Source organism: Calliphora vicina, chromosome 4 (genome assembly GCF_958450345.1).
Source record: "Calliphora vicina chromosome 4, idCalVici1.1, whole genome shotgun sequence".
In the NCBI taxonomy this organism is placed as follows: Eukaryota; Metazoa; Arthropoda; class Insecta; order Diptera; family Calliphoridae; genus Calliphora; species Calliphora vicina.
This window is the reverse complement of record NC_088783.1, coordinates 18,592,565-18,612,025: the sequence shown is the minus strand read 5'-3', so window position 1 is coordinate 18,612,025 and position 19,461 is coordinate 18,592,565. Positions and strand designations below refer to the sequence as shown.

Below are 19,461 nucleotides of genomic sequence, written 5' to 3'. Positions count from 1 at the left end.
TTTGCAAAAGTTTTTAATTTAAAAACTTTTCGCAAGTTCTTTTTTTTATTGTTTAGTTGGCTACAAAATAAAAAGCTCTTTTCTTAAGTAAATAGTGAATAATAATGCATTTTATTTTTTACAAACAAAAATAATAATAATGAATTGTGTAAAATTGTACAATATATTTTTTTTTATTTAGTGTTTATGTTGTTTATTTTTTGTTTCTTTTTATTTCTTTTTATTGCAGCCTTTTTTAATATTAAACAAGCGCGCACCAGTTAACAAATAAATTAAGCTTTTTTTGTATTGTAACAATTTGTGTTTTGAGTGTGTGTAAATAATTTAATAAATTTTAAATTTGATTTGATTTTGATATCACAACGTCAACATGAGGAGACGGCAAACAACCTCCAGTAAGCTTTTAATTTTTTATGATTTTTTATTGTATTACATATGTACATATTATTTTATAAATCTATAATTATTTATTATTAGTTATTGTTAAATTAAACACTTATGTACATATACATAACATTATTTTATTAATAATTGCAAACATTTAATTTGTTTAATCATTATTCACACATACTTATTATCGGTTTTGATATCGAACGTCATTGATGACAAAATAAACAAAATAATCTGTCAGACAGACATACAGATGTAACAAGTGTTGCCAATTCTACTACTCTAAATAATACCGTTATTTTGACACACGTCTGCTTATTAGCTATGATGCAGATTTTTGTTTTATTTATTTTTTTTTGTTATATCTCTTAATAATAATGTTATTGTTATATCAATTAAGTATTGTTAACAAGTTATTAAATGTGCTGTTGGTAATTAACAACAAATAAACAAATATATGCATGTGCGTGTGCTTTGCATTGTTGTAAATTAAATGCTAATTAATTATTAAGACATTTAAATATAATTTGCTTTGCTAAAAGTTGTTTTACTTGCTATAAAAATACAACAAAATTGCTATTGTTAACTTAACTTACTTACTATTTTAATATGCAATTTGCATTTTTTTATAATATAATTTAAATGTAATACTTTTTTTTGTGTAAATGCTATGTAGTTATTTATAAATTTTAAAATTGCAGAAGGTTAAGGCATTGAACTTAAAGACAATTTAATGTATACGAACTCGATGTTGGTCAATGGGCGTAACAGGTTGTTGTTCTAGATTTATAGTTAACGATAGAGTTATGTTTAAGGACGTTTATATAGAAGTTTTTAACAAGACCTTTAAAAATGTTTAGCAAAACGTTTAAGTATTATTAAACGGAAGCAAGAAAGGTACAAGGATAAATGTTCAAGTGATTATCAGTTATATTAACCCCCAGTAACACGAAGTCTGGTTATGTGCTAACTAATAGTTATACTGACAGTTCTCATACAAAAATAATTTGAACCGACAGTATAACTATAAGTTAAGGCATAACCAAGCTTCGTGTTGATGGGGGTAAGTTGTGTATTAAAGTGTTTTTGTTTCTCTTTGATCCGCACTCTTTGGATGGATACTACTAATGCTCACTTGAATTTCGATTTGAATTTTCCTAAATTACAAGTGACTGTAAAAACTTCTGCAGTTGGTATAAAGAACGAATGTGTGTTGTGCGTATAACATGTTCTTGTTGAAGAACATGTAATACGTAAAAAGCACGGAGGGTATTGGGAGCCACGAATTTCAGCAGAAACACAAACCAGGTTGCAACGATTCTCCACTGAATCAATAGAGTTGGATGAGTTCAGTCTTCGTGCAACCCCAAACCTTAATGTTATGCTCCAAAGCTAGTACAGCGGGGATCCAGTGACATCCAGGATTTTGTCCTGTCTGGATCATTGGTGAGGTCACTTTTGTGAACGCGCTGTTCACCCAAAGCGGGTAGAAGATCGTTGGTTAAAGGACTGATATTTGTGCTATTGACAAATTTCGGCGCTGTGCTCAGGAAAGGTATTGGAATGGTGGCATTCGGGATATACTGATCTTTGAACTTGGTTCTGGGTCGAGGTCTATTGTGTGTGGTGTCAGAAACACACACTTTGACTTTTATCGGCCGGGATCTTTTGAAGTCAGAGATCATATACCGGACTGGTTTACCAGGTCGGATGTTGCTGCTTGACTAGCTAGCTATGATGGGATTAGATAGCCCGAGCTCTCGAGCAAAGGGGTTGTTTGATCTGTGCGGTCAATGTGCGAAAAGTTGCCAATTGTGTGTTCATTTCAAGTCACACAATGACGGGGATAGACGCATTGCTTCAAAGCAGTGTTGAGAACACCGTGAGGTTGGACCGTCAAGGCATGTACCCTCGTTAATCTTAAAAACATTCCTTCACCTATAAGTACCATTGCCTTCACTTGTATGCGATCGAGAAACTCCAAATACATGAGAGTTGTCACACAGAGATTCTATTCTACACACAGCCTCAAAAGTGAGTAAACACCCGCGAATTTTTTTATGAACTTGAATGCTTTTGTCGACACTTGAAAGATATGTTTAGTCTAACGGACATCACTTTTAATTCTCATGTCCAGAACATCAGATTAAGCAACATGATCTGATGTGCGCTTTTGTGTTTGACTCTATTCTCACAAAGATTGAGAAATTGTCATAAGATCATGATTAAGTATATTATCCAGGTTTGGCTTCATTGCATCAATCTCCTACAGTCCTGGCCTATAGTTGAATGAAAGCGAATGGCGAATGTTGATATCATATGTAAAAGAATAGCCATAGGGATTGGAAGTTTGACATAAGGAGTGAGATCGAAAAATTCTTAACACACGTTTTTCATTACATTTTTTAACCCAAGTATTATTTGAATTTTTTTTTGATCAAGTTACCTTTGAAAAACATGTCAGTTATTATGTGTAATGTCAATTATATTAATTTTTTTGTTAATCTGATTAAAATGAGTGACCAGAAAAAAGTGCGTACTGAAATTATTAAATATTTTCAACAAAACCCAACTTGGTCTTACAAAAAGTTGGCCAAGCATACAAAGGTCTGCCGTCAAACTGTTTCCAATGTTATTAAACAGTACCGGGAGAACTTGTCAGTTGATAGAAAACCTGGTTCAGGTAGAAGGAATGGTCCACATGATGTTTCTAAAGCCAAAAAAATAGAACGCATTTTCAAAAGAGCTCCCAACACATCCGGTAGGAAAGCAGCCCGGTTAGCTCAGTGCTCGGACTATTTGGTACGAAAAGTTAAAGCTAATGCAGGTTTAAAAACATACAAGGCTCAAAAAGTTCCTGACAGGAACGCTACTAAAAATTTAGAGGCCAAAAACAGAGCACGGAAATTGAAGTCAAGTTTTATAAAAAAATATTCTTGCTGCATAATGGATGACGAAACGTATGTTCTGGCAGATTTTTCGCAACTTCCAGGTCAAAAATTTTATGTTGCTGATGCTCGAGGGAATGTTGAAGAAAAGTTTAGGACCCAAAAGCAGACAAAATTTCCCAGAAAGTTCTTGGTATGGCAAGCAATATGCAGTTGCGGCAAAAGAAGCCACTCATTTGTTACAACGGGCTCTATAAATACCGAAATTTACATCAAGGAATGTTTACAAAAAAGGCTGCTTCCATTCATAAGACTTCATAATGTGTCCACTTATTTTTGGCCTGACTTGGCATCCTGTCACTATGGCAAACAAGCCCTTGAGTGGTACAAGAACAATAATGTGGTATTTGTACCAAGAGAGGCAAATCCTCCAAACTGCCCGGAGCTAAGGCCAGTGGAGAGATATTGGGCTCTTGTTAAAAGAGAATTGAAGAGTACAAAAAAGGTGTCCAAAAGTGTGGTAGATTTTAAACGGAGATGGACTACATGTTCGAGCAAAGTGACAGAAAGCACTATAAAAACGTTAATGGAAGGGTTTCCGAAAAAGGTTCAAAATTTCATCACTAGTGATTAAAACTATAAAAATAATTTTTTTTGTAAATTGTAATAATAATTTCAATCAAATAAAAAAAAAATTAAAGCTGTAAGTTTAGTGGTTTCTTTTTTATAAACATATATGTATGTTAAGAATTTTTCGATCTCACTCCTTAGATGGTAAACTCTGAGGGCGAACTCTGAGAAAGCTCGATATAAAACGAGAGAAAAGAAAAATGCATACGTTTTGGATTGTTATAGAATAAAATATTTATTTCTACCGGTTGATCTGGCTACCTTCTTTTGTTCAATAATATAATTAATAATATATCAATCAATGCAGTCCATGAGTTATGACTATTAAATTAAATAACTGCTAATATTGTTACCAAGTTTAGGCTGATAAGCAGAAATGATAAGAGAATGGTTACCAATGAAGATTATTCGAATTAGTGAGCTGGTTAAATATTTAATCAAATAACGAGTAACTGTCTTTTAAGACTAAGGTTTGCATTACATTACCGTGAATATAATACTCCGGAAATACTCAAACCCCCAGTAACACGTACTCTGGTTATGTGTTAACTAATAGTTATACTGACAGTTTTCATACAAAAATAATTTTAGTAATGTTAACAAATAATTATTGTTAACACATAACCAGAGTTCGTGTTAATGGGGGTAATAGGAATAAAACTAATAAAAAAAATCTGCCCCTGTCAGTTTACTATCGATTTTAGTTTTACTAATCTAATGGTTAAACGGTTGCCAATCAATCTATCCAGTGTTTAAATGGAGTTAAACATACCCAATGAGATTTCATTTCTAAAAGGTGGTTTAAAACTTCAATATTTTGAATAACTTTATTGAAGTAGGAATAACAGAAAAACGTGTATCAAATATCTAGGCTGAAAGATTTTATAATTATTTATGAATAAACTTATAGAAAGATTACGTGAGTTTACACTCGATTTTAGTTTAATTAATCTAATGGTTAATTGTTTCCCAATTAACCTATCTACTGTTTAAATGGGGTTTAACTAACCGAATGAATTTTTCTTTCTAAAATGTAGTTTAAAACTAAATTTATTCCCATATTTTTATGAGTGTAAATTGCAAAAAAAAATAGTTTTGTATGAATTATCATGCTATTTCAAATCGCAGCTTTGTTGTGAAGATTCAAATTTCATTTAATTCTACTTTGCGGTGAAACATTGCTGCTGTTTTTCTTTCTAACTTTTTGTTTAAATAAATAATTAGTTTCGCAAAAATACTCAATCGGATAACTAACAACAACATCAACTGAAAGCCATAAACAATTTGTATTATTATTATTATTTATTATCAAAATTTTTAACGACATTTCAAATTTAACATTAGGAAATTAGAGAAATAAGCAGTGAAGGAAAATAAAAAAATAAAAAAAAACTTTTGTGGTGTTTGAGTTAATTTGCTACAACGTGGTGGTTTCTCTTGAAAGTCCGCCTGAACGACCGTCCGTCTGTGTCTCATTACAAACGGTTAATCGAGTTGCTTCGAAATAATTTTTGTTTTGTTATTATTTTGTTGCTGTTGTTGTGTTAAATTATGAACCCAAATACAACCGAGTGAGTGCACCTCTCAAATGGGCTTAACACACTTTACGGAACAGTAACCGAAAACAAAGCAAAACAAAAAAAAATAAGTAAAAATTAGAGAACATTAGAGAAATAAGAAAAAGTAACATAAAATAAAATAAAGAAGCACATTTGCGGATGGTTTGGTTTATATTTTAAAGGTGTTGCTTATTAGGTTTGTGGAATTGTGGCTGAATAACATATAAATCGAAATAAAATTCAAAAAGAAAAGAAGTAAACACAAAAATAAACAAATAAAAAAACAAAAATAATGTTTTTCTGAAATAATTCCAATTCTGCACAAAATACAGAACAAATATCTTTCAAACAAGAATTTTAAACATTAGTTGAATACGGGCAACGTCAGAGAACATGCGAGTGCAAAAAACTAGATTAAAACAAATGATTGTTGTACAATACATATTTTGAATATTTTAATAATAATTAATTAAACAAAGAAGAGTGAGTGATCAAAAACAAAGAATTTATAGTCAACAAAATAAAGTTACTTATATATGATCACTAACAAAATAACAGTGTGATCGTTTTCAGTCTCATTTAAAAACTCTCAAAACTAAAACAGTCTAAATATGGTTTCCATATTTAGATCTCAGGGGTATAGCCCCTTGCCCTCGCGAGACGATGATGCGGTTGATGGTGAAGGTAGGCTTTTAAAACTACTACTATATTTGTCTATTTAATAATAAGTTAGAATAACTTCACTAGTTCTAGTCCAAAAATTCTTCAAGTTGTACCGTTAATTTTGTGGTGTTGCCAATTTATATTGTTATTAAACGGGCTTGTTGCCATAACATTTCATGATTATCTTTTGATGTGCGTTTTACGTTGTTATTCGTGCCAGATATTTAAAAGAATGAATAACTTGTTTTCTCTATATGTTTAAAAGAGTAACGTTTGTGATTGACTGATTCATGATCGCTCAGTTCAAACAACTGAATCTAGTGATATGAAATTTGTATTTCTCTTCTTCGCCATGAACAAATAGTACCATTCAGAGGCTATTTTTAGGGTTAAATTTAGTAAACTTATATCTTTTTATCTGATACAGATGCAAAATATACTTAAAACACATTTTCATCCATTTAAAATAAGATCAGACAGCTGGACAGTACTTTTTTTACAATTCTATATTTTTTAAAATTTATGAACAAAAATAATTTTGTTCATGCTAAGCTATCGTTACCGACATAACAGCAAGTTCTGTTACCGCTATTCTATAAATAAATTTAAATTATGAAAATTTAAATTTTTGATTTCAATAATAGAGTTTCTTGAAATCTTCCTAATTATTTTTAAGTTTTTTAAACATTATTATAAATTTAAGTCTGACCGAAATTACCTTTATCATTAAAATAACGTTACCGAAATAATCGAAAAAATTAGCGTTGCCGTTATATTTTAACCGTTTCGAATAGGTAGCCAATCTTGAATTAAATAAGTCGATTTTTCCTTAATCGAAAGTATGTATTCGAAAAATCGAAATATTTAGAAATAAATTTTAAATCATATTTGGTACTTTTTTCAAAAAATAAAATAAAATCGTATCTTTGTTTTTTTATCTTCATGGACCAGCATTCAGGGGATGGCTCCTACTCATGCAAAGCATTGTGTTAGAACTAGAAAAATAGGTTATGGGAGGGTGGAAAGAGGGAGTAGTGTTTGTGGACATTTGATTTGAACTTTCCTACATTGAAACACAGGAAACACTTCAGTGGGAATTTTTCTGGATGAAATACGTATATTACGTACAAATCTGGGGGTATCAGGAACAAGTTCCCTAATTTCATTAGAAAACATTCCATTGTAGTTTCGATAGAACAGTAAATTGCAGCCCACATTGAGTCGGTGATCTAGTGAATCAATAGAGACTGCCACCAACAATCACCTTCGCCCTCTCCTGTACGCGGTCTAGAAGCTCCAAAATAGATTTTGAAGCAACGGCCCATACATGGAAGTTGTATTAAATTTTCGGTCGCATGTAGGTGGTGTAAATAGTGAGGAGATCAGATGGATGCACTTGAATGCTTCTTTCGACACTTGAAAAATGTATTTAGACCAGCGGACATCACATTGTATTCTCATGCCCAGATATCAAGAACGATTCCAAAATATTTACAGATGACGCGACATGGTCTGTCATTCGTTTTTGTGTCAACATGCAACACAGAGTCTTCTGATCGTTGAAAGCGACTGTATTCCCACGACCCCATTCAGCGATTCCCATAAGGTCCCGATTAAGGAAATCATTCTTGTTTTGTCTCATTGCCCCAATCTCCGACAGTGTTGGTCTGTAACTGATTGATTATGAATGGCAAATATTACTGTTATCTGCAAAAGAATAGATATTTTTAGAAGTTTGACGTAAAAGGTCGTTTAGAAAAATAAGGAATAGACTAGGAGAATGAACAGAGCCTTGCGGTACCCCTAAATTTATCTTGAACTCGTTTGATGAAATACCATCTATAACCACTCGTACAGTGCGATCTCTGAGGAATCTCGATATAAATCGAGAGTAGTTAATACCGGCACCAAAAGCAATAAGTTTTGATAAAAATGCACCATGCCTCGCTTTAACGAACGCCTTGGAAATATCTAGAGCCACGACATTACTTTCGCCAAAATGCTGAATGGAACGACATCATTTTTTCGATAGAAAGGCTAGCAAGTTTCCCGTAGAACAATTTATTTGAGTAAATGAACGCAGATTTGCATTGTTTGAGTCATATCTGTGTTACACAAACTATCGAAAAAATAAAATATTCTGAAAATTTAGACAAGAGTGTTGGTAGTTGTTTTCATTTATTTATACTTTTAAATATTTAAAATTGAATGGAAAAGGATTTTAATTGTACTTTTTTCCTTCTAACGGTATCAAAAAAGAAGATTATAATTAATCTCAAATGACTTTGAATTCGCAAACGTGGGACTTAATTATACTTTCTTCGTTCTCAGGATGGTACTTTTTGAAATGTCTGCTTTTGAGATAATAAGAAATAATAACGAAAAAGGGAATAATTTTTTATTTCTGCTAATGAAATTAAACACTATTGATCCTATATGAGATCGAATTCATTAAATTAAACATATCGCTCATTTGCTGCAACTACGTCATAATTCAAAAAAAGTCGTTTCGAGAAAAACGGCTTTGAATGTTTTATGACATTTTACTATTTCTTAAATAAATTTTCAACAAATTATGCGATTTCAGAAATAAAACCTGATTTAAATAGTAGTTATTAATATCTTTCAAATCTGTATTTAACCCAATTTTTACTTGTCAAATATACGAGAAAACATGAATTTTAATTTGGACGTTTACAACGAAAAAACACTCATAAAAAAAATAATTGACTTTTTTTAAAACTGATAAAACTATATGAAAGACTAAAGAACGGCGCATATTTTGTAATACTCATTTCAAAACACCCGGATTTTGAGTTATGACGTTGTTGCAGCAAATGAGCGATATGTATATGGCCTGAATGAGGGAGTGCCTTTTAGATATTTTATAATAATGAACCTAGAATCGTAAAATTAGGTACATCTATGGATACTACTCATTCATTCATATGTTAACCGTTTTTTTAAAAGACAATAATCAAAACTGGTTTTTTCAAAAACACAATTATTCGGTTAAACCGGAAACCGGTTTTTTAAATTTGTCGGTTTTTTTGGACATTTTACATTAGAACCAATTGTGAGCGAATAATTTCTCGCCTTAAAAATATCAATTTAAAGGCTATGAAAATTTAAGGTTATGAAGTAAATTAATGATGAAATTTCAAGAATTGAGCTGTCATCCTTTAGCATTAGATTGTTTTATCTAGTATATCTCAATTACGAAATCATGTACATAGACAATATGGATATCAAATGAAAGGCATTCTAAGGACCTTTCCAACGATATTACGTCATAGAACTTCGGAGCTACTATAGGTCAAAATCGGAAACAAATTTTAACTACACATTTTTCTGAGTGGGAAAGTTTAAATTTTGACATATAGTCGATGTAAAACCTCTATGATACGTAAAATACGTGAAGTCCATTTTTTTTTGGCTATTTTTCCAAATTGAACAGGTATATTAACTGTTACTTATTTTCAATGTAATATTTTCTGCGTATTTAAAACAATTATTATTTTAAATGTATGTATGTGAATTATTTTACTAATGCAATAATTCCTTTAATTTCACACCGTGTTAGTCACGCTTATCTGATTTGGATTTTTTTATATTAAATATAAAAAAATGTTCACTTATTATTGCTAAGAATTTGTTATCAATACATTTTACCAAATGGTTCTTTTTTCATTCTAAAAATATACCAGATATCAATACGATTTCAGTAATTTAATAAAGTTTATAATGAAATACAGTATGTATTATGTCTGGTCCCTTGAAAATCGTTTATGTATAGTTTTTGGAATTAAAGTGTTTTCCAATAAATATAAATAATTCAAAAGGAGTTTTATCTAAACATATTCATAAATAATTGGGGGATTCAAACCGTCTCCTATTAGGTCGTATTGCCATAATATCCTAAAATATTTTTTTAGTTTAAACAAATTTTTCTTGGGTTTCAAACTAAAAATTTATAAAAACTAATAAGACTTTTTGAACTATGTTTATTGGTTTATCGTAAAATAACACTTTTTTTGTTTCCAGCACAACAAGAATTTGTTTAAACTAAAAAAATATTTTAGGACATTATGACAATACGACCTAATAGTAGATCGTTTTAATACCCCAAATGTTTAAATTCATAAAAAAAAAATTTGTTTTATAAGCCTTGGATAAATTTTTAAACTGTTGTCAGTGATGCCTGACTATTTTATTTTCAAATGCACAAATTTCAGATTATTGCATAACTTGCCTTTGCCTCCTTTTGATACGGAAGATGATATAAAATAAATATTTGTAGGTTTATTCTTCAAACGGAATGTCACAATCATTCTTTACTTACATCAATAAATTTTCTTTTAAATGTAACGACATTTTTCCCATAAATAATTGTTTGAGTAAATAATGTCATAGTTTATTGATTTTGTTTATTTGCCTTATTTGCCTTATTTTTCTTCCTATAAACACGAGTTGTAATAGAATAGCACTCGTAAATAGTAAAATGATTATAAAAACCCCACTACGACAAAGTTTGTATAAGTTTAAATTACTTGTAAATCACGTGTTTGCAAAGCATACAATTACAATGTAGTTACAATTGTACGAAGGAGTGGGAGGAAGAAACACACATGGAATAAATATATAATAATAATGTCTAGAATTTATTCTCTACAATGTAGACATTTCATAAATAGTACTTTTATATAAAGTGCAAATTTAAAGTACTTTTTAACTTGCCATTAAAGCGGGTTCATTTTAAAACTGAGGCGAATTCGAGCGAATTGGTTAATTTCAAAGTTTCCATTGTATTGTCACTGTTTATAAAAGACGAATGAAAATTCGCTTTGTTCTCTAGGAAATTTGAAGTTTTATTTCACCTTTTGCTTTTAATACTGAACACCAAATGTAAAAATTTTAAACTGAATACCTTTATTATAATAATTTTTTTTATTATTTTTAAACGCTATTTGTTTTCCCACAAAACTTATTACAATAATTGTTTATAAACATTTTACTTTATAGATATTTTTTCTCTACACTTATTGTTTTGCTTAACAAATTAAGTATAAACTTACAATTGTTTGATTTTGACAGCTAATACGAGTAGTTTATTTTGTTGTGACAAAGTAAGTGACTTCACTCGAAGTGTGAAAATGTCAAAGTAATTTACAAAACTAAACAATTGCTGTGACAGCATTAAAAAAAATAAAAATGCAAATAACGGTAATAAATTATAAAACAAAAACAGGTAAAATACAACTAATTTGGAACTTGCAAATTATTGATAGAAACAAATACAAAACAAACTGTTGGCCTTGGTTTAAAAGAAATTTATTTATAATTTCTTTTATTTTTAATTAAACAAATAAGACCGCATTCTTTCAAATATCCAAACCAATTTATAATTAAGTACTTTCTTTCTTTGTACATCATACAATCAATTTACCAAAAATAACAAAATTGTTTATTTAAAATATCTCATAATTTTTTCTAATTTGCTATTTATTGTATTTCACTGTTTTTGCTAAGTAAAATAAATAGAAAGAAACAAATAAATATAACAAAAACCTAGAAGGAAGTATTTTATTAGCAATCAACAATAATAACAAAATACATAAACAAATAAATACAATACAATAATCGCTGTTGATAATAAGTAAACAAAAACAATAAATATGAATTCTTGTACATAGATTGGGAGTATATTTTGGGGGGCCAATACCCACCTACTGCAGAAGTGAGACTATTTATCAAAAAAATGGTTTAATTTTTATTTATAATCTTGTATTGAAGTAAACAAGTTATAAAATGTTTGAATCACTCAAGAAGTGTGTAACTTAAAGTTGTTAAAAAATTAGGTTATGTACTTAAATGGATTTAAAAAGAAACTATGTATTTTCTTTAACTCTATAAAATCTATTTATGTGACAGGTGAGAGATTTTTATATTTTTCTTAAATAATCTTTTAAATCCTACAATGTGATACGTTCAACATGTCTAACGTAAGGATAAATATGTTGAGAGAGCGCTCCTGGTTGTACTTGGCATCTGAGTAGTACGAAGTTATTCTTCCAGAAATCACGGTGTATAGGGTCTCGGTATTCGATTTCGGTATTACAGCCCCAATAACGATCCCAGAAAGAGATCCGATAAACCATTCGATGGCCTATCGCCTGGAGCTGGTGTCTTGTTAGAGTAAAAATATACGTCTATATAATATAGAATTCCCGACGTCTGCTGCGTATTCCAGGCAGTGATCTTGGCGGTCTCGGAATTGATAATGACAAGTGAAGCTGAAAAATTTGAAGTGACATGAGGTCAACTCCAAGATAGTGGGTGACAGTTAATCACCCCTATCGGCAATAACATGTACAATTTATGTCCCCATGAAATATCAATTTTCCTCGAAGGGAAAATAGTTATCGTGTTATTCCCATGAACTTTTCATTCACAATAGTTGATTTGGTTCGTAACAGCTGTTTATTGTTTACAAATTTCCATCTAAAAATTTAGTTGATGAAAGAAAAATGGATGAAATGCTTTGCGATAGGGGTGAATTAGTGCGTACAATGTTAGGATATGCTGGTTATCGTGGTGCAGGGAAATGAGGTCGAACTTGCAAGACAAGATTCTGGGCTGGACTTGGAGATGTGGATAAAACCTCCGAGCTCTCTCTATTATAGGATAAAATCTGGATGCCCCCAATCATTCTCTGCCAGAATGGATTGCAAAGTGTCAAGGGCCAGTTAGGTTTGCACAGGTGCAATTTGAGAATCTTTAGGTCTGTTTTCTGTATTATGTCGAGGAGATTGAGGAAAGCCATAGAATTAAATGGCTGAGCAGAGGATTCTACGATAGGCTGGGGAACATAACTCGTTCATTATTGGACTCAAGTAGATTAATGATGGGAAATTATGAATTGGCGGAGCTCTTGTTACCTACTTCTTTCTATTTTCTACTAGAAATACATTTGTAGTGATCATTATCTTTCTTTCTTATCTTTATGATGGAGCAATTCGTAGCCTAATTCATGAATTTTTGCAATGTAAACTGCACATGTGTGCACCCGATTGTGAGCAAACGCGGCAGCCATCTTGTGGAAAGCATTCTCTTACCCAAGTGATAATTTAAAATTTTAACCACAGAGTCATGTATGATACCTATGACTTCCAAAATCTCTCCCAATTTCCACTCGGCCAACACCATATCGTAAATTTTTTCAATTGTTTCTTTTTTTTCTTTTCCGCACTTGTAAGGCCACAACAAAATTTAGTAAACAACTTTTTTACCATTTAAATTGGTGGTGCAGAGTTCCCATAGTATTAATAAAATTTAGCCTTTATTTGAGTGATGTTTTTTTCCGCAGACGAAATTTATTTGTTTTCCAATGACTGTCAAACACAAACTAAATGGCGGAGCTTGTTAAAATTTTGACATCAGTCTAATGCCTGTTACAAGAAAATATGAAAAAATCAAAATCGAAGAAAAAAATTTTTTATTATTATTATTTGTTGAAAAAATTATTTTCAAATATTTCATTTTGAAATTGTTGAAGAAAAAGTATATATTTTTAAATAAATTTGAGCTTCACCAAATTATACTTCAAAATACAAATTTTAAATATTTTTTTTTTCGAATTGTTATTTTAATTTTTTTTTAAATTTAAAAAATTTGTTTTAAAAAAAAAAATTCTTTTTAAATTTTTTTTTTGGTGAAAAAAAAATCGGGTTAAAAAATATTTTTTTCGATTTTGATCCATTGTAGGTCCAACTTACTATGGTCTTATTTATATACGTCGTTGCAAAGGTCTTTGAAATATCTATTATTAGATTTCCATATTGTTTATATTAATGACTTAGTAAACCAGATATTGGTCAAAAATCGTGGTTGTCCTGGTTTTTTCCTCATATCTCAGCCATTTGTGGGCCGATTTTGCTGATTTTAAATAGAAACTTCTCGAAAGCGTAATAAACGTATTAAAAAACATTGCATTTGACGTTGCAGGGGTATATGTATATTGTAAACTCTCCCTAGTGTTTCTACCTTGTTTATAATTGTATCATGGTTCTCATATACATTTTTAGAATAGTACTTATAATCGTTACCATACTATTAATTTATTCTACTACTGTCTGCCACACAATAGCTTTGGAAAAAATGTGTTAATTATTATTTAGCAATTTAAAGTAAATGTTATAAAAAAATGCAAAAAGAAAAAAAGAAACACTTATAGCAAGTACACAATATAATAAGAAAATTATACAAAACAAATTTAATTAAAATGCAGTGTTAATAAAAGGTGTACACTGGACGTACTACGAGTATTTATAGTTTGAAAAAAAAAGAAACATATGGCGCTTAGCACAAACACAGTTTATAATGAAAGTGTTGCCAACTTAAACAAATATTTAGAACGTGTTAAGTTGCAAAGTAATATTTCGCATGTTTATAAGATTTTTGTGTGTGTAAACAGATTTAAACAAATAGTTTAGAACTGTTTACAAAGTTTAATAATGCAAAGTCAAAAATTGTGTTATTTTCAATTGCTATTAAATGTAACAAGTTTACTCAAACTGAAACAAAGATTTGATTTAAATTTGAGATTTTATGATTTTTTTAATTTCGATTAGTACTTAAACTTGAACTTTATTAATTTATTTTCAATTTATTTAAACAAAAACTACTACTATTTGATAAGATTGGTATAGGCTATATTGCCAGCTTTAATGTATACACTAGAGATGTGTGATTAGTCGAATAATCAAGCATTCGGATAAATCTATATATTGATTAATCAACAGTTCTGATTAACCAAAATTATGATTATTCAATTAATTTAAATTTAGATTTTTCGAATTTGAATATTTAGAAAAATGAAAAAGACAAATTAAAACTTAAAAAACACAAATAACAAAACAAAAATTACACAAAATTCAACTAATTTATTTGAAATTATTCAAATTAGTAAATCTTAATTTGGAATTAATAAATGTCAGACATTCATTCCATAAATCAATTTCCAATATCTAATTATTTAGCTTCATTCAAAGGCATTTATTTAAATAGAGTTCACTCATCGTTGAATTAATTCATAACAAAATTCATTCAACCTTTGAATAATTAGTTTTTTGTTAATGATCTATATTCGTTGCTGCCGAATCTTATATACCCTTTAACAAATTATACTTTACAAAAAAATTTTTTATAAAAATATTAAAAATTTAAAAAAAAATAATTTTTTTTTGTTAAATTATTGGAAAAAATATTATGGTATTTTTACCATCACTAATCAATTTTAAAAAAATTAGTTTTTAAAATTGTTTAGTGAAAAAAATTTTTGGGAAAAAAATTCGGGTAAAAAAATATTTTTTCCTATTTTTACCCATTGTAGGTCCGACTTACTATATACATACGTCGTTCCAAAGGTCTTCGATATATCTATCATTAGATATCTACATATATTGTCTATATTAATGACTTAGTAATCCAAAATAGGTCAAACATCGAGGTTGTCCTTGTTTTTTCCTTATATCTCAGCCGTTTGTGGGCCGATTTTCTCGATTTTAAATAGCAACCGAACGGGGTCCATTGCAGATATATTGATGTTTGAAACATGTATGTAAGTTATTTGGGGACTACGGGAAGTTGATTTCAACCAACAGACTGACAGACGGACGTGTCTATATTGATTCCGCTATCTATAACGATCCAGAATATAATTACAAATGGAATGACAAACTTACAAATACCATTGTCACTCATGGTGAAGGGTATACAAAATTTTCTTTACTGAATAGAAGAAAAATTTAATCATTCAATACATTTTTAAAGCTATTTTGTAATGGATTTCAATTCAATAAAATTTTAATTATTCAATAACGAATTAATTCTATAAACAATAAATTTGCAAAGGAATGAATTCAGTGCATTTGAAGTACAAAGGAATTAAGCCTAAGAATTAATTCATAATAAATTCATTAACGGAAAAGTTAAGAGATAAAATTTATTTTGATTTCGAAAATAAAATTAAGAATTAATTTTTTCGAATCTGAAATTGTAACTAACATTATTCTTTGCTTTGAACAATCAAAATTATTAAATTAATTATGGAAATGAATAATAAAAAAGTTTGATTAATCGAATATTTGATTATTAGTGATGTTAGATTACTCGATTAATTGCACATCTCTAGTATATACTTAACACTTACAGTGTTGCCAAATTCAGACCCCAAAATTAGTTAATTTTTAAATTTTCTTTAAAATAATTAAAAATTCAGATAAGGAATTGATTAAATAAACTATGTTTACTCAAGTATGGTTATCTAAGAACGTTTTGTCCATTAATTCCTACGGTCAAGTGTAGAAAATGTTAAATTGTTGTTATTATTGTCATGATTTTGCTAAATTAAAATACAGCTATTAAAACATGATTTTTAGCACATTTTATAAACAAATATTAAGCCAAAACTAGTTGAAAATAAATAGCTATTTAACACAAGTATCAGACTATTTAAAGTGTTTTGTCTAAAGAGTTTCCATTGAATACAATTTGACTATTGAAACTTTTTGCGTCAATACATGTCATTGAAATGTGTTATATCTTATAATTACAATATTATATGAATTATTTGTTATCCCGATTTATATATAGCTGATATATTATGTATTATTTAGAATTTATGGTGTCCTTTAAATGTCGTCTGTCTTGTCTTATCTGTTGTACGTGAGATTACGTGTGCGATTAAAGAAAGTCACTTAAAATAATTATACTTTTTTTAGCGTAACATTTAATATTAACTGGTACTTGTTATTCTATTGTATTGGATTGTATTTATTTCTATAGAAATTTCCACTATCATAAGTACTTTCTATAATGAGAATCATATAAATAAATACATAATAATAAAACATATATGAAAAAGCACATGGTGGAGTAAATTCGTAGGAATCGAATGCTATCTTTATATATAAAAAAGAATGTATGCCTTTTTATTTGTTTGTTTTTTTAGTAATAGGAGCCTAAACCACTGGACCGAAAATATAGGCTTCTTTTTATTTTGAAATTTCAAGTGGGCGGGGCACCTCCCATACAAAGTATATAGTTATTATGGAATATCTAGAGGAATATAATTGAGAAAGTCGCAAAACTTCGCCGGATTGACTTCCGTACCATTGAGCGCATCTTGGCTGAAAATAGCCATGATTTGATAAGTGGGCGTGGCATCACCCATACAAAGTAAATAGTAATTTTCGAATATCTGCAGAACTATAATTGTGATAGTCTTCAAATTTTATATTCCACATATCTCCCTTGTTATTTTACAATGTTTGGGTGAAAATGGGCATGGGCCGTCCCATATAATGTAAATTGTTAATTTCGAATATCTAAAGAACTATAATCATAAAAGTATTTAAATATTGTACGAATCAATTTCTTATCACTGTACGGAGTTTGGCTGAAAATGGGCGGGATTGGATTAGTGGGCGTGACACCTATCATACAAAGTAAATTGTTATTTTCAAATATCTACATGATGTTTTACAAAAATTTGGAGGCTATCCATCTAACATTTTTATGTAAACAATAAAATTTGACAATTGCCAACATAAAAATGTCCATACATGTGTTACGTGGAGAAGGACGTTATAAGTTTAACATTCAATTTCTGAAATGTATAAAATGTCAGTTTTTATACTCTCGGATAGGACTGGTTCTTGTGCGAACTCTTGGAATTTTAGCTGATTTTGCAAATCGACCACACACTGTATACATTCATATGTATTTTGTCTTAAATATAAATAAAATTTATAAAATATAGAAACACTGTATGTTACCTTTTTAATAATAAATAAGATCAAACTGTTTCCATCCGAGCGAAAGTCAAATATTATGTATTTCCAACCAACTGTAAGTTTCTTTGTTGACTAAATGTTATTTTTAACATTAATCATAATGTGAAAACAAAATTGGGACATCTAAATCTGAAATACGATAACAAAACTAGGATAGTAACTAATAGCTAGACATTTAAATATTTAGTTTTTCATAACACAAATGTCTCCATGGAAAATCTCAGCTTAGACAGCTGAGATAAAAAAAAATAATATAAAATATTCCTTTGGGAATTTTGATAACAAAACTAGTGTAGTAACTAAATGTTGTCAAACATTATTAATTAAAATGTTATAATAAACTAACCTAAATGTCATAACAAAAAGTCTGCATGGAAAATACTAGTCTAGTCTCCCCCCCATGCTACACTCTAATAGAATAAAATTAAATACAACTAGGGTTCTTAATTTCCCAAGGAAATATTAAAAAATCTGTTATTTCCAGAAATATAAAAAAGTGCATAAATTGGCCTGAGTATACCAAACTCTTTCACCTTGACTAGGACTTCCTCACATCCCTCCACCAAAATGGCGTTGAACTGGATTAGCTATGAACTTTTCCCATCTTTCTGGCCACATATGGATTCCGAGCCAAAAGAACTGATCATCTTTAGAAGCCCAGAACGAATCAAGCCAATTTCGGATACTCTGTTCTGAAGTGAAGCGTATTAATTTCTACATTTTTCATTTGCGACCCCACAAAGTATATATATGTATATGTCCATGTCCGTCTGTATGTTGAAATCAACTTTCCGTAGCCCCCAAATAACTTACAAACATGATTGATACATCAATATGTCGAGAATTCTTTCGGCTCGGTTGCTATTTAAAATCCAAAAAAACGGCCCACAAATGGATGAGAAAAATAGGAATAGGAAAAAACCGGGATAACCTCGGTTTTTGCCCTATTTTGGATCTATATCTGGATTACTAAGTCATTAATATAGACAATATGGATATATGATGATAGATATTTAAAAAACCATTGCAACGATGTATATAGGCTATAGTAATTTAGACCTACATGGGTCAAAATCGGGAAAAATATTTTTTAACCCGAATTTTTTTACCAAACAAATTTTTTTGTCATAAATTTTTATTCACTAATTAATTTTAAAAAAATTAGAAAAAAATTTCGAAATTAAAAAAAAAAAATTTAAAATTTAAAAAAAAAAAATTTAAATTTTCAAAAACCATTTTGAAAAAAAAAAAATTTTAAATTTTGTTTACCTAAAAATGTTTAAAAACTTCCCGCATATTTCGACATTTTCGAAGCAAAAAAACAATTTTATTCAATAACTGAAAGTAAATGACAGATATATACACTTCAAAATGACATAAAAGTTATTCAAAACAAAAACCACCATCTATTGTAAATCCCGCACTTTTTCGTAATGAATTCATTAACGGAATGGTTAGAGACAAATTTTAATTTGA

General features: G+C 29.5%; 1 protein-coding gene across 2 annotated transcripts in view; it reads left to right on the top strand.

Annotated features, from left to right (window-relative positions):
• The first annotated feature begins 249 nt into the window (after window positions 1-249).
• The window catches only part of LOC135956313 (solute carrier family 41 member 2), a 62,802-nt gene continuing 43,590 nt past the window's right edge, over window positions 250-19,461 (top strand). Inside the window, exon 1 of one of the 2 annotated variants that reach the window (XM_065506764.1) lies at window positions 250-395. In XM_065506764.1, the coding sequence (XP_065362836.1) occupies window positions 371-395 (25 nt within the window). In that variant the 5' untranslated portion in view covers window positions 250-370. Of the gene's footprint in view, window positions 396-5,995; window positions 6,152-19,461 lie in introns of those variants that run through there. The other variant, XM_065506763.1, reaches the window with a different exon arrangement.